This window comes from Tachypleus tridentatus, chromosome 9 (genome assembly GCF_004210375.1).
Source record: "Tachypleus tridentatus isolate NWPU-2018 chromosome 9, ASM421037v1, whole genome shotgun sequence".
NCBI classification, from domain to species: domain Eukaryota; kingdom Metazoa; phylum Arthropoda; class Merostomata; order Xiphosura; family Limulidae; genus Tachypleus; species Tachypleus tridentatus.
Window position 1 is genome coordinate 10,318,922 of NC_134833.1, and position 15,090 is coordinate 10,334,011.

The 15,090-nt window shown below is 31.3% G+C and overlaps 1 protein-coding gene and 1 pseudogene across 3 annotated transcripts; one reads left to right on the top strand and one right to left on the bottom strand.

Annotated features, from left to right (window-relative positions):
* Window positions 1–874: 874 nt before the first annotated feature.
* On the bottom strand, window positions 875–9,992 carry LOC143224741 (major facilitator superfamily domain-containing protein 6-like protein B). 2 transcript variants are annotated; one of them, XR_013013426.1, is made up of 3 exons: window positions 9,868–9,992; window positions 5,171–6,370; window positions 875–1,845 (listed from the first exon to the last, which is right to left on the bottom strand). XR_013013426.1 is itself a non-coding variant. In XM_076453005.1 (2 exons), exon 2 carries the CDS (start codon window positions 5,100–5,102, stop codon window positions 4,104–4,106), a length of 999 nt encoding a protein of 332 aa, XP_076309120.1. In that variant the 5' UTR covers window positions 5,103–6,370; window positions 9,868–9,992; the 3' UTR covers window positions 2,430–4,103. The 2 variants fall into 2 exon arrangements, 1 of the variants encoding a protein (XP_076309120.1); XM_076453005.1 differs by lacking the exon at window positions 875–1,845 and having other exon boundaries at window positions 2,430–6,370.
* A 1,204-nt stretch (window positions 9,993–11,196) lies between these two features.
* LOC143224742 (ERI1 exoribonuclease 3 pseudogene) lies at window positions 11,197–12,540 on the top strand (annotated as a pseudogene). The gene has a single exon (XR_013013427.1). The product of XR_013013427.1 is annotated as an ERI1 exoribonuclease 3 pseudogene (transcript).
* Window positions 12,541–15,090: the final 2,550 nt, after the last annotated feature.

Below are 15,090 nucleotides of genomic sequence, written 5' to 3' on the forward strand. Positions count from 1 at the left end.
TGTGAAATTCAATACCTAATCTATATTTTGCAAACATAGCCATACCGTTACACAATCTTCTTCAACTAAAACTGAACGTTGAGACTTAATAAAAACTGATATATTCCTGAAACTCCATAAAAACAAATCAATAGCCCTTTTACACCAAATATACACCAAGAACCACCATCATGCACTATGAAACTGGTAAAAATGTCTGGATTATAACTATCCCTCAACACTGTACTGCAAACATAATAAACATTTGAAAACTTTAATATTTGTTTTATTAGAATGCAGATAAGTAGGGCCTAATGTTTACTGGGAAAAATACAAAACTGATACATGTATTTCAAAAACAATTTTTATCAATGTCCAAGTCAAACTTTTAAGTCATGTATTATGTCTGATTTTGTTTTACAAAATAAAACTAAATAAATAGCATAATTAGTGTAAAAATATGATTAAAGTTGTTATTGAGTTGTATTGTAAGGTTTTCTCTACCAACCTTTGTAAATGTAGCACTTGCATTCATTGGAGTTTGCTCTGTTCTGCATTTCTCCAGAGATGAACATGTGAGCCACAAGATATTGTTAGACAGCTCATGAAGGAGAAAGTCCATGTCAGCTGAAAGATTTTCAGCTCTTTTGTCTTCAGTAAAGGTTTAGACTAGATTAAGCAATCATTGCCTAGCTGGCTACATTTAAAAATCCTGGAAGATAGTGAGAGGGAGACAATGCAGCTAACAGCATTGGTGGGCTAAAAAAGGAAACATGTTGACAGTTAATAGCACTAGGTGGCTGAATGAGAAATTGTTGTCAGCTTACACCACTGGTGTAATAGGGCAAAATATGAATAAACAAAATCACAGGATAAAAGATAATATACATGTACATATAAACTAAAAATTAATGTTTTATTACAGACTTTCCACAGGGTTACAGGATTCCACTACATATTTTTTAACTTAACAGCTTGTTTCTAGATAATTTTTGGTGGAAAAGACCAGGTATAGTTAAAAGCTATACAATTTTTAAATACTTGTAAAAATCACCTTGTAGAAGGAATACAACCCAATTGAGTTTATAAACACACTGTGCCTTTCTCAGAGATGCCAACTATTTCAAATGACTGAGCATAATGATTGTAGACAGAGCCCTACAGATATCGTACAACCACTGGATACAGTTTTGGGTCATCCATGTCTGTGGATCCATCTGTGGCTAAACTGTAAACACTGTTAGTATGCTTGAAATCATTTTGTCATCTTCACAACCCAACATTTGTACAATGGCTGTAGTTTTGGTTCTAGCACAGCCATATTTTTTTGCTATATCAGTCTGGGAACATTTTTCTGAATAGATGTCCTGCATGATCGGCTACAGCTAGGGGTAAATTATGAACAATGACGAATTGTGTAAACATCAATTCTGGTTTATGGTTTCATATTCTGAATTCTTACTCATAAATGTTGTTATCTGCATCATTTTTGTCTTTGCCTCAGCCTTTTGTTGGTGAGATGTTGATTTTTTATGTCTGGAACAATCGTTTATCCCGCCATGTGCCACAGAAACTGTACAAAACATATGAATGTCACTGACCTTTGATGCAATGACTGGATATTTTGCACTATACTCTTTCCTAAGTTTTTGATTCACAGTTTCAGTCCTTTTAGATTTGCCACAAACAAGACAATCTGGTGAAGGAGGCCTCTTTTTTCCATCTTGTGAACGATCACATTGGTGTTTCTATGCTGCTTAGAAAATGAGAAATACCCATCTATGCAAGTGCTGATTGGCTGACAAGCACTGATGACATAACTGTGGATTCCTTCACATCTCCAGTAGGAGAAGCACCGCACTCAAACTATTAGAAGACATCAGAGATACAAATATTTATTTATTATTTCAAGCACAAACATGATTATCACAAGTAGCCATTTGGACTGTCTTTTATTTATTATCAAAATTTATTTGTATCTCACTAGAAATTTTCTTTTCACCCCTTTTAAGCCCTGGAGGAACAATTTATCACTTTATTGTATAGGCCTATATAATATATAATTTGGGAGTTGCAACAAGTGGTAATGTATACACTAAAATCGTAATGATTGGGCTTAAATCATAATGGTTGGCATCTCTGCTTTCTTGATGACAAGAAACACTTGAAATAAAAAATGTTTCTCAGAACGGCTGGTATGGGTACTAACACTTTCATGGATAAGCAGAGAACAATGTTTTGATCTGAAGATGACGTAGGAAAGTTCAAACAATGTTCTCTTCTTACTAAGTATTAATACTCATAACAGCCGTTCCAAGATACACTGTCCATTTAACATTCAAATGCCCCCAGGCCATGCGAGTCAACCAAAACAAAAAATGTTCTGAAAGAAAACCCCTAATGCTTATAATATAATACTTGCTTATATCAGGAATTTATAAAACTGGAAGTTTTGGAAATCTGAATTGTATTTTTATTTCCAGAAAAAAACTGACCCTACATATAACAGTATAATACATTAACAGTTCAATTTAAATATATAAATTTGAAGAAAATATATTTCTGATGGTTAAAATCACAAACTAAATCATAACAAGGTCAAATGTCATTTGACTTTTGGTCAACGAAAATAAAGTTTATTATATTTGATTCTTTAACAAGGAAGGAATTGCCATGGAAATGTAAATATACATGATCCCTTGTGAAAATACCCCATTTATCTGGATATGATACATAAGAAATTCAAACCTTTTGCAACCTATACGTATCATGAAAATAAATTTATAAAATTAATCATAGTAATGTAATAAAAGATGTTTGACAAAAATGCCTTATTCCTTGGTCCAAACACACCTGTCCTGTATATCAGAACTGCTCTATTGTACAGTTGAGACTGTGTTAGCAGGTTAAAAATAATAGGGAAAAAACTGTACACTGTTTCTAGTGGTCAACAATTTTGACCTATAAAGTAGATAAAATCAGTCACTTGAGCAAACCAGCAAAGATGAAGACTTCAATACTAAATCACATACAAACACTGGAATCTTCATTATTAAGTCATTTCAGATTGAATTAATATGTATCTAACATCCTGTTAACTCTTCTGAATACAAAACATGCATGTTGGTTTAGACTCTTTTATCAAGTCAAAAAACAAAACTTGTTATAGAAGGGTGCCAAATCTCAATAAAACTGACTAAATATTTTTTAATAATTATGTATTAGCTCAGCTAACTGTTTTACTCCAAGGTCACACATAGGTTTCTTCAGAATACATAAATAACTCTTAACAACACAGCAAAACCTATTAAAATTAATAATACAACATCAAAGGAAGAATTATTACATATAAAAACAATGAATAAATATTTATTTGATACCATACATGTGACATTAACACACAGACATATCCATATTTTAAACATACTAGTTTTCACCAGAAATACTTCAGACAGAAGTAGCGTGAGTGATGGTACACTTAACAAGACACAGAGTTTGAGCAACAGTAGTAGAATTGACATACCTTGCATATCAATGGTATGAGAAAAGAAATGTAACATCTATGTATTACCTATGGAGTCTTTCTCTATACTCTATCCAAACATTGTAGCATTTGAATATTGAACCTTGCTGTTTAGTTGTTTCATCATAATCCATGTCTTCAACCTGACTGGCAGGTTGGTTTTAAGTTTCTCTCGAAGTACGTAGTTTGCTCTAATTACATGTTATTTTTATTTCACAAAACAAAAATTAAAAACATAAAATGGATAATATCTATTGACAAAAGTAATTGAAAAATAGTTTTGTTTTTATATATAGAACTTCCACGTCAACCAAAAATGTAACAAATAAATTTAGAAAAAACATGTTCAAATACATCACTTCAATAACATTGCTATACTTTGATACTTCCAAGATCATGAAAAAGTTTGAATTTATGGATGAAATAAAAATTCTACCGTTTGCTGAAAACAAGCCTGTTAAATATTAATTAATTTAATGAAATATTAATTATAAAATATCTACATATGAACATTACTTATCTTGATTAGTTTTTAAAACTTTAAGAGACTGCTGTCTCATTCAGGCAGTTAGTGTTCCTTTTGTTTTACAAACGTAAGCCACTATCGTGAATCCAAAAATTCCTCGTCACTGTCAGAGGTTAAGGCTCGATAAAACCCTTTGTCTTCCCTTTGATTTCTCAATTCTCCAAACAGTATCTTTGAATAAGTGCGTCTTTGAAGAGTTGGAAGATAGTGCTGAGAAACAAAGAACAAAAAGCTCCATATCACAGCACCAGTTCCTCCAACTTGGAACATTCGAACTGGACCCACATAGTTGTACAAAAAACCACCAAACAATGCCCCACTTGTTTGTCCCACACACCCGTGCAAAGCATAAAACACAGTAGTTACGTGTCGGTCCATGCCTGGATTAGAAATATGGTCAATAAAGGAAAAAACTGCCCTCCACATTAATGCATTTGATATTCCTTCCAAAAGATGCATAGATACAATACCCCATGGAGAAGGAACAAAAGATATTAAGAAAAACATCATGCTATAACTTAGAATTGTAAAAGAAAGACTTCCATTTACAGTTAATTTCTTTATAATATTTTTATAAAGAAGATAAACAGGGATTTCTGAAGCTAGTCCCACAGCAACAGCTGTACATAAAATGTAACCATCGGCACCAAGGTCTTCCATGTACCACAGGCGATAGTCACGAAAGCAAGCAAACCAAAAACCGCAAAATATAACAGTCATAATAGTCAGTACTGTCCGAACATCTCTAAATATGACTTTGAAACTTTTAAGAGATTTGGATTTGTCATGAATAAATGATCCCTTTGTCTGAGGAACTGGAAACCAAAACAATACACCAAGAGCAACTGCAAAAAGAAATCCAAAAGCACACGTATGAACATAGAAGTGACTCAAGTTAAACATCACATCTTCAAGAGTATAGACAGTAATTAATCCAAGAATAAAGACAGTGGTAGCACCAACTGTAGAAACACAGACATACATACACGGCTCGCCATATTTTTCTACATAATCTATTTCATCCAAAAACTCAAACCATGAATCATCTGTTAGCCTGTCTACAGTATTAACCATTGTACTTCCTAATAAAAGTGAAGCCAAAATAAAACAAAATAACAAAATATTTTTAACCCTACTCTTACCAGTATTTTGAGACAAATATCTTTTGTTTCTGGTTATATTTTCTGAAGATAATTTCTCTCGACCAATTATTTCTTTGTTCTCAATAGAATTTACAACTAGATTTTCATCTTTTTTATGTCCACTTGCTGTTTTTGTTTGCAGTTGGAATAAACTGGTGTTTTCCAGTTTCAACTTATTCTCTTGCACATCTCCAGGTGACCTCCAGAAATATCTTTTAAACCGGTTTTTAATTTCTTTTGAAAATCCTTGTATTCCTGGAAACCCTTTATAACGATAATGATTAGACAATAACTGTAGGTTTTTACTCAATGTCTTTTGATAACCATTTGGATAAATCTTTGTAAAGTTATTTCTATCATTGTTTAGATGTTGTACAATTAATTCATGATTAGAAGTTTGATTAGCATTTTCATTACCATACAACAAAACTGTAAGGTTTTCACCAGTACTATTTGATTCAATGTGCAATACAGTGTAAACTGTTTCAGTATCGTTTATCAGTGGAGGATAGGTGGTTATACTTAAAGGCAACTGTGTAATATTAACATAATCAACTTCTTCACTTGTACTTTTTATTCAAGATGGGCTTTAAGAATAATGTAGTAGGTACAGAAAAACCTGTAAGGTTTGAAACTACAGACATATTAAAAGAATGTAAACTATGGTTATTCTCAGCTGAATCTGTTAACATGTTAATGGATGACTGTAAAGTGCTTTCTTCTGAACTAGATGATTCTGGCAGAGTAGTACGCGAATGGTTATACCCTACTTTCGAAGTTTTATTAAAGTCAAACTTACTCGTTAACAAATATGGTGCTAACATCAGTGATAAATAAGCAAGCACTGCTAAAAATAAGGCACTTGTCATCAGTGGTATTCGTTGGCATTTGAGTTTTACACAGTGAATTAAGGTAGCTACGAGAAATGTTCCTACAAATGATTCAATCCCACGGACGATGCCAGTTTCAGTTGAAGAAAAGCCCAGGTGTCGAAATGACAATGATAAAAACGGTACTAAACACATTTTACCAGTAGTGTAAAAGGTAAAAAATATAATAGCTACCACCCTCGATGTATTTACGTCATACTGCATATTGATAAATTTGTTCTTCACCTAACTGGAAGGCACTGAGTGAATTGACTAGCTGCTGACTAGACTCTTTTCACAGTTTCAAAACTAAATGCCCAACCGAAAAATCCTGAAATGAAAAAAAATATAAAATCATTAGAATATTCTGTCCAAAGTCACAAACACATTTCACTAATAAATTTTAAATTTACAGTTGTATAAAAGAAATTCCATTCTCATAAATTGTAACTCTACACAGGTTGTGTCTTTAGGTATCACATCCAAAGAAATATTAAAAATGGCTTATTTTAGTAACCAATGCACAGCTCTTTGTTAAATATTTCTAGGCAACTAACTTCTCATTAGCCTGCTTGAAAGTTTTCAAACTAAACACTGCTACCTGAAGTATGGTACACATTTCTATACAAATAAGATATGCAGTTCTCAAGGTTTTTAATATTTCATTGGCTCAGTATGAATTAAGCAACAAACAAGGTTTAAACTTCAAACTCTGAGCTAAGAAAACTACTAGCCTCTCCAGTTGAATTTCACTTTAGTTTTAACACTGTAATATCCAAACTAAGTAATTTTTAATTCAACAGTGTATTGTATTTACTATTTCACAGAACTGATAATTCATTTCCTTTCAACTAATGTTATAAACCTGTAAAACAGATTGTAGAAAATACACTTAAGTATATGAAAATCAACAACTCCCAAGTATTGGCTAGCTACATCAATTTGATACTGGCCTACTGCAAAAACAGCCAGCCAATAATCATACCTCATAAAATAGTAATTACACATATTAATAAATATTACTTACATATTAGCCTTTTAACCATAATATTACTAGTAAGTTCCATGTGGATTTCAATTGGCTTATTACACACATTTTTCTAAATGTTCTGTGCACCAAATTGCTTTTAGGTCTGTGAATTTGTTTACTATGTTATCCTTAATAACATAAAAGTCACACACAAAAAGAAACCAATAAATACTGCAATTATTCCTATGTATTGCTAAGGTTCTGTACATAAGTTTTGGTTAATGTTGAATATTGTAACAGGTGAAAAAATACAAATGCACAATGCACTGCAATATGTGAACACCACTGGCAGTAAACAGCACATATATTGATAAAGTGTTTATATTTTGTTTTTTAATCTACATTACAAGTAAAATTGTTTTTGGAAGAAGCAAACGTCTTAGGTGTGTGTTACAATGCAATAAAAATATTGCACTAGTTTCTTAACTCCCATAATGATAAACAATATAAACCACCATAGCACAACAATACATACAACTGGATCTAATCCAGTTTTTACTTTCTCAACAAGTATGATTGTTTCTCATTACACTTACAAAGCAACAATTTGCTGTAACAGGCACTAGTTTGAAATGTTTCCAACTAAAACTATAAATCTGAAAGTAATAAAGGTTAGTAGCTTGAAACCTGTTGTTTCTCTTCCACCCAAATAAAAAAACTCAAGTCTCTACCAAATCATTACCAATACATGGAATGCAATATACAAAATATTAACAATAGATGAGCAGTTGAAACATTTTAAAGTTAAATGTATTAATAAATATTCACATACTATGCCACCCACAACAAATTCCAGCAGATGTATAACAAAACTACAACATGAAAATCTTTCCAACATACACTTTGGGTCTCTTTTTAATATAAATTTAGACTACTTAATTTTAACATTAGCCAGCAAGTAACAAAAGCCTCAAACTATGTACTAATGAATTACACTTTAGCACAAGCTCCAATGACCACATGCGTGAATGAAGTTAAAATAACCATTTCATCTCTCTTTGCAAAGCCAGTAAAGCACATTTTACACAAGTTTGCTCACCAACAGAAAGAAATACAAAACTATCAATTTAGTACAACAACAGTTTAAAGACAGCTTGAATGGGTAACAAAGAAAACTTTATAACAAGTTTGAAGATGAAAGAAACCTTGAAGTGTGATACATTTGTTATTAAGTTTGTAATAAACTTCATTACCCATTCAAGCAATCTTTAAACCATACGGTCTCAAAATAGGTCTCTCTTCAGAAGTCTAAGCATGTAATAAAACATTGTATATCTCAATATTTATTACACCATTACTTCAAGAATATTTATTTCGCTATTCCTTACAACAGTGGTTACTAAACTAATATTCTGTGAACACCTCTTATGAAAACGCCAAATCTTATAAATTACCTTAAGAAAATAAATATTTTCCCATGATTTTTTCTGTTACCTGAGCATAAATTATAAAAACAGTGACCTTAAAAATTATACATTTTCCTTACAACACTTTATCACAAAATATTTATCAATATGGTATGAAAACTCAAATACTTCCAAGATTTCTCTTTCATAAATCATGTCACTTTGATTAAGTCTAAACTTGTTCTTTATCCTAATTTAAAAATAACACTAGCAGTTTAATTTTAAAAACAGCAAAAATTACTCCCCACCTTTTCAATTTTCATGAGGAGTCTTAAAGTTATAATTTAATCAATGTAATAGATATGCACAAATACCTTTGGTTCTGCCATTACAGAATTTTTTCCAAGAAAACCCAAAAGGGTTTATGAACCACAGTTTGGGATTCATTGCCTTACAATACAAAATAACACATTCAGCTAGCTTCAAATTACCTTTTTTCCCCAGCTAAAATTAATTTTATGCTGGAATCCATTTAAACAGCTTACATTAAATAAAACTGGTTATTATTATACAAGTAATTTGCCAACATCTGGATGGTGTGCCATGAGTTCTTATACAGAGTTTGTGTAATGAATGGTAAATTTCAAACAAATTTTTCAACAGCAAGATTTATACAATACAGATGTACATATCCCAATCTCACAGCATCAAAACACTTATTTTTAGTAAATAAGTCAGTAAAATGAGCAATTTTTTCTAATAAACATTATAATATTTGACATATTTAAGAGTAAACCATGTTTAAAATTAAACTGTCAAGTAAAAGAGCACAAGGTATGTGCCATATTGATCAACTTTTTAAACTAAAATAACAGAAGTATAGGTACAACAGACCACACAAATTGTGTATATAATTCCTATATCACAATAATCACCATTAGCCTTTATTCCTGACAATATTATTTTTTACTTATAAGTACGATATGTCTATTATTAATGAACAGTGGTCTGATAGCTTCATAATCATATCCATAAGTTATACTAAATATTTCTGTACTTTCAGTAAATTAGATTGTTTTAAAACTCAAAGCTATTACACTCAGATGTTACTGACGTCTTACTGAAAAAAGAGCGTTTTGACGCTTCTTAATCTCATCTCTAAATTCATTTAATTAGTGACGCCCTAAATAATCAACTGTCACAGAAAATAACAGTCCTCATACGATCATAAGGTATAGAAGTCAGAACCATCATATATCAGTTTTAGAAATAACATTACTACACACAGAGACATTATTCGTTACTACTAGTAGTGCAGAACAAAATATTGTTTACATTTAAAATAACTGGTATTATTAAGATTGAGCCTGATTAATGCATTTTCGTTAATGATAGTTAAACACCAAAATCTTCAACTTCCTTAGTTTTAGATTATAAAAGCATTCGTACTACCTTTTAAATGTAATCGATAACCATATTTAAGCCTACATTCCCTAAACTAAATTTTGTACAAATCACTTTCATTGCCTTAACACAACAGAGAGATGCTCGTTTTACTTAACTCCACTAGGTGTAAGTAACATTAATATAAATTGTTTAAGTTTTAATGCATAGAGACAACAAAATAATGTAAACTGTAATTAGCTTATTTTTAAATTAATTTCAAAACAGAAAACTTTTATTCATGCATTCAAATATTAACTTTAAATTTCAATATATATATTTACATCATACAAGCAAATTTACAAAAATGGTTGAAATTGATATATTAAATAAATTAAAATATACAGGTATAACAATAAAATTAAAACCAGCGCCATGATACTATAATGAAAATTGGCTAAATAATGCTTGGGCAGTATAATAAAAATAAATAATGTTTTAATTGAAAAATATAAATACTATCCGTCAGTAACGTTTATCCTTAAGGTACCTGAATCCACAACGTGATCAGATCATATTTGGAAAGTTTCGAAGAGTTTCAAATAGTTTGTTTGTTTGTTTTTTGAATTTTGCACAAAACTACTCGAGGGCTATCTGTGCTAGCCGTTCCTAATTTAGCAGTGTAAGACGAGAGGGAAAGCAGCTAGTCATAACCACCCACCGCCAACTCTTGGGCTACTCTTTTACCAGCGAATAGTGTGATTGACCGTCACATTATAACGCCCCCACAGCTGAAAGACAGGGTTTGCCGAGATTGGTGTGGAAAAACTTTACTGGCCTGCACAAAGCCCTGACCTCAACTCCATCGAACATCTTTGGGATGTATTAGAACGCCGACTGCGAGCCAGGCCTTCACGCCTGACGTCGGTGCCCGACCTCACTAATGCTCTTGTGGCTGAATATGAGCGAATCCCCGGAGTTATGTTCTAAAATCTTGTGAAAAGCCTTCCCAGAAGGGTGGAGGCTATTTTACCAGCAAAGAGGAGGTCAACTTCATATTAATTCCCATGGTTTTGGAACGAGAAGTTCAACAACCACATATGGGTGTGATGGTCGGGTGTCCAGATGCTTTTAGCCAGGTAGTGTATGTACACAACACAGTAAAACGAATCTTTCAAAGTGATTTTAAAATCTTCAGTCAAAATTAACCCCTTTGACAGCAAAACAACATAAAAGACATGCACTTCGGCGTTGGTAAGTAATATAGATTTAAAAGATAAAAGTACATGATGAAAATGAAACTTTTGAGCATCAATGCCATAATTAATAGTTGAAATAAATGAACGATAAGAAAATAAAACCGTAACAAAATAAAAATATATTTCTCTGTCTCCCAAGTGTCGCCACCGTCGCACTTATAAATTTTAGCACTTTCAGCAAAGTGGTGTGATGGTATTTTTGAAACAGTTTTTACAATATCCGATGCGAAACTATTTCGAAGTTCAATATTTATTATATCCATACAATTTGTTTCTTAGGTTAGGAAGTGTGAAATTTTTTACAATTACCAAAACGATTATGTCAGCTAACACAACTGGACCAAATTCTGTGCCAGTGGGTGAAACAGAAAGAAGCGATTGTAGTCTTACAACTTGTTCCTCGGTAGTTTGTTATAGTGGTATGTCAAAAGGTGAAAAAGAACAGAAGTTTGATTATTTCCTTGTTCTTGATTTTGAGGCCACATGTGAGAAAGGGAAAACTCCGGAACCTCAAGAAATAATAGAATTTCCTGTCATTAAAGTATGTGCAAAAACGTTTGATACAAAGGCAGTATTTCACGAATATGTGAAACCACAAGTGCATACTGTACTTTCTTCATTTTGTACTGAGTTAACAGGAATAATTCAAGATATGGTTAACGAGAAGCCTCATCTCGACGAGGTTCTAAAAAAATTTAATAACTGGTTAGAAGAGGAAGGATTATTTCAGTCTGGAGTTAAGTTTGCGTTTGTCACGTGTGGTGACTGGGATCTGAAGTTAATGCTACCAAAACAGTGCAGTTATTTTGACATTTCTTTACCAACTTATATGAATTCATGGATTAATATAAAAAAATCGTTTGCACAAGTTACACAAATATGGCCAAAGGGATTGATACAAATGTTGGATTATCTTAAACTTGATCATGTTGGCAGACTTCATAGTGGCATAGATGACTGTAAAAATATTTCAAGAATACTTGGTGAACTTGGGAAGAGAGGACATGTATTTGAAATAAATGGAAAATTGGATCTTAGAAGAAATAAAAGTACAACTTAGTCTTAAATAGAAAATTGTTCTGTATGATTTGTTATATTCTTGAGTTGAACATTTTGTAATGAAAATAAAATATTGTTATAGATCTTTCTTTAAACTGATTAAAGAGATAAGAAAACATAACCCAAAGTGGTTTTGAATAATAATTCTTCTAGAATCACTTTAATTTTAAACACACAATTTTAGTAACTAGGCTGGTGCTCTTCCAAAACCATTAATTGGTGGTGTCTTTAATAAAGATTTGTATCAATTTACCCGATCTGCTGGATAATAGTATTAATTGATATAACCAAATAATTTAAATATGAAATTTCCATTTTCTTTACGTAAATACAATTGTGGTATAGAATTGTGTAGATATTTTAGTTGTTTCATCTGTATTCCTTGTTTCCATAATAATAAAATAAACAGAACACAGACTTTAAATGTCTTATGCTGTTATATGGAAGTTATTGTTTCCGTTACATATAAGTGTTGTCTTTTCTCAGAGATCACAAGAAGAAATTTGACCCATCTACTATTGGTCTACTACAAATATTGTACCAAAACATATTTCCCTGTATCCATTCACAGTCTCTTGAAAGATTCATCTATCTTCCACTTAATGTATCCTCAAGCTTTTATCACACCTAAAGGCAGACTATTCTGCAGGTAAACTACTCTATTTGAAGAGTGGCACTGTCTGAAGTTATAAGACATGTCATTAGAAGCACATAGGTTAATGAACTGGACAATCAAATTGTTTTTTTGTGCTTATGTCTTCAAAGTAAAAAAGATCTAAAGACTTTGTATGGATTGTACCATTTTGGGTTTAAGGTTACTTTGATGACTTTAACAGTTTTTCAACTTGTGTACTCTCAAGACCGCTGGTATAGGTATTAACACTTTAATAAAAATAAAGAACAGAACAACGTTTCAACTTTCTTAGGTCGTATTCAGGTTAACAATGTCAAAACGTTCTGTATTTTTATTTTAATCAAAGAGATAATACCTGTACCACCTGTCTTGAGATACATTTTTAATTCAAGTGGGTTTCTCATCATCAGAGAATACTTCAACTTCTCATGAGTATAGTATGTTTCATCAAGATAGGTATGTGTAAATATTATACATGTGTATAATATTGTACACATATTCTGGTGATGCAACAACTTTCATAAAGAAATGGTAAACTCATTTCTCAGTGTAGAAATGTATATTTAATATTTTTTATGGAAAACAAAATGTAGAATGCAAATACTGCATTGCTTAAATGTAGTTTAAGAGACAGATGTTACATTGGTAACAGTTTGATTAATGTGTGGATGTTTGCAAAGTCTAATAAAGTAAATATACGTGCACGTATAATTTTGTCCGGTAACCTTCTGATGACTGATTTGATTAATGGAGATAAGTATTTGTGTTTATTTAAACACAAAGGGGAAAGCAATTCAATAATAATAATAGTAAAATATAAATAATAGTTACAAAATTATGATACACAAGACCAGAACTGTTTTTGTTTACAACCTGAACCTAACTTAACAGCACATATCATTTTGTGAACCATGTTTCAAAGGATGCAGGAAGGATACAGAAGTGAGGTTTATGATGTCAGTCCTGGTGAAGTTCATCTTAAGACCCTCCAAAAGCCTAGAAAGGAACTTTCTTGATCGTAAGGATATAATCTTAATATAAGAACAGATCAGTGTTTTATGACATTGCATAAAAGTAACATTAATTATTTTATTTATTAAATTAATCATTACTTCTGATCCTTACACTTCTCTTGCTTTAATTAGATATTGCACAATGATTGTTTAACATTATTTATTACTAGTGTTAGCTGTTAAATATTCAGTAAGAAATTAACATTTAAAAAGAAAGAATTGTGACAAGTATCAATTTTGTTCACTGATAAAGTCTTTAAAGGATGAATTTAATATGGATTTGACATCTTGGTTACAGATTTGTATGTGTGAGGAAATTATTTTGGTGACTCAAAATTAACAGAATCCTGTTTTTCACCCAAGTTTTTTAGAACGTACATAAAAGCTTCAACAGTTAATCTTTGAGAGATTTATTTAAGTACTTGTACATTCATGTCAAATATTAAGTTTTGGAAGTGTAGAATGAGGTTTTTTCTAGTTATTATGTAGTCTTGCTTAATTATAAACTGATTATATGTCATGTACAGATCTGTCAGTTTGTATTTTTTTAAGTATTTTCTGGATACAATACAGATTTATTGATGTGAAAAGACATTCAGCTCACCCAAACTTCATTTTTATATTATAAACTGATTATATGTCATGTACAGATCCGTCAGTTTGTATTATTTTAAGTATTTTCTGGATACAATACAGATTTATTGATGTGAAAAGACATTCAGCTCACCCAAACTTCATTTTTATATTATAAACTGATTATATGTCATGTACAGATCCGTCAGTTTGTATTATTTTAAGTATTTTCTGGATACAATACAGATTTATTGATGTGAAAAGACATTCAGCTCACCCAAACTTCATTTTTATATCTAGCTCATATTTCTTGGGTGTTTTTTGTTCTAACATTGTTATAAGTTCAAAACATTATGTACAGTTATTCACTAATCCATCACTCATATTAACAAATTGTTCCTTATCATGTGTTGTATTTTTTTTAGAATTTACTCAGTAAATAAAACACCCTCTCAGAACAGAAATAAAAAAGGATTACACTTTGAAGCAACAAAACATAAAGTTTTATGAGGTAAAGTTGAGTTGAATAAAAGCCTAGCAAAAGGTGTCTCACAATTCAGTGACAGTGTTGTTTAGTGTTAAACACATTGTCTTTATTTGACATTAATTCTGACACAGGCATGTTCTGTTTAACTCATTTTTTTAAGTTATATTTTTATGCCCTCAATTAATGTCTTAATTATGTTGCATTGTGTTATCTTGAGCATGTTGATACTGATATATTTTACTACTAGTATTTGTGTATATAAATTTT

Bases quoted from the DNA above. Each gene is read 5' to 3' on its own strand.
- LOC143224741 (XM_076453005.1), bottom strand. From the start codon at position 5,102: ATGGTTAATACTGTAGACAGGCTAACAGATGATTCATGGTTTGAGTTT.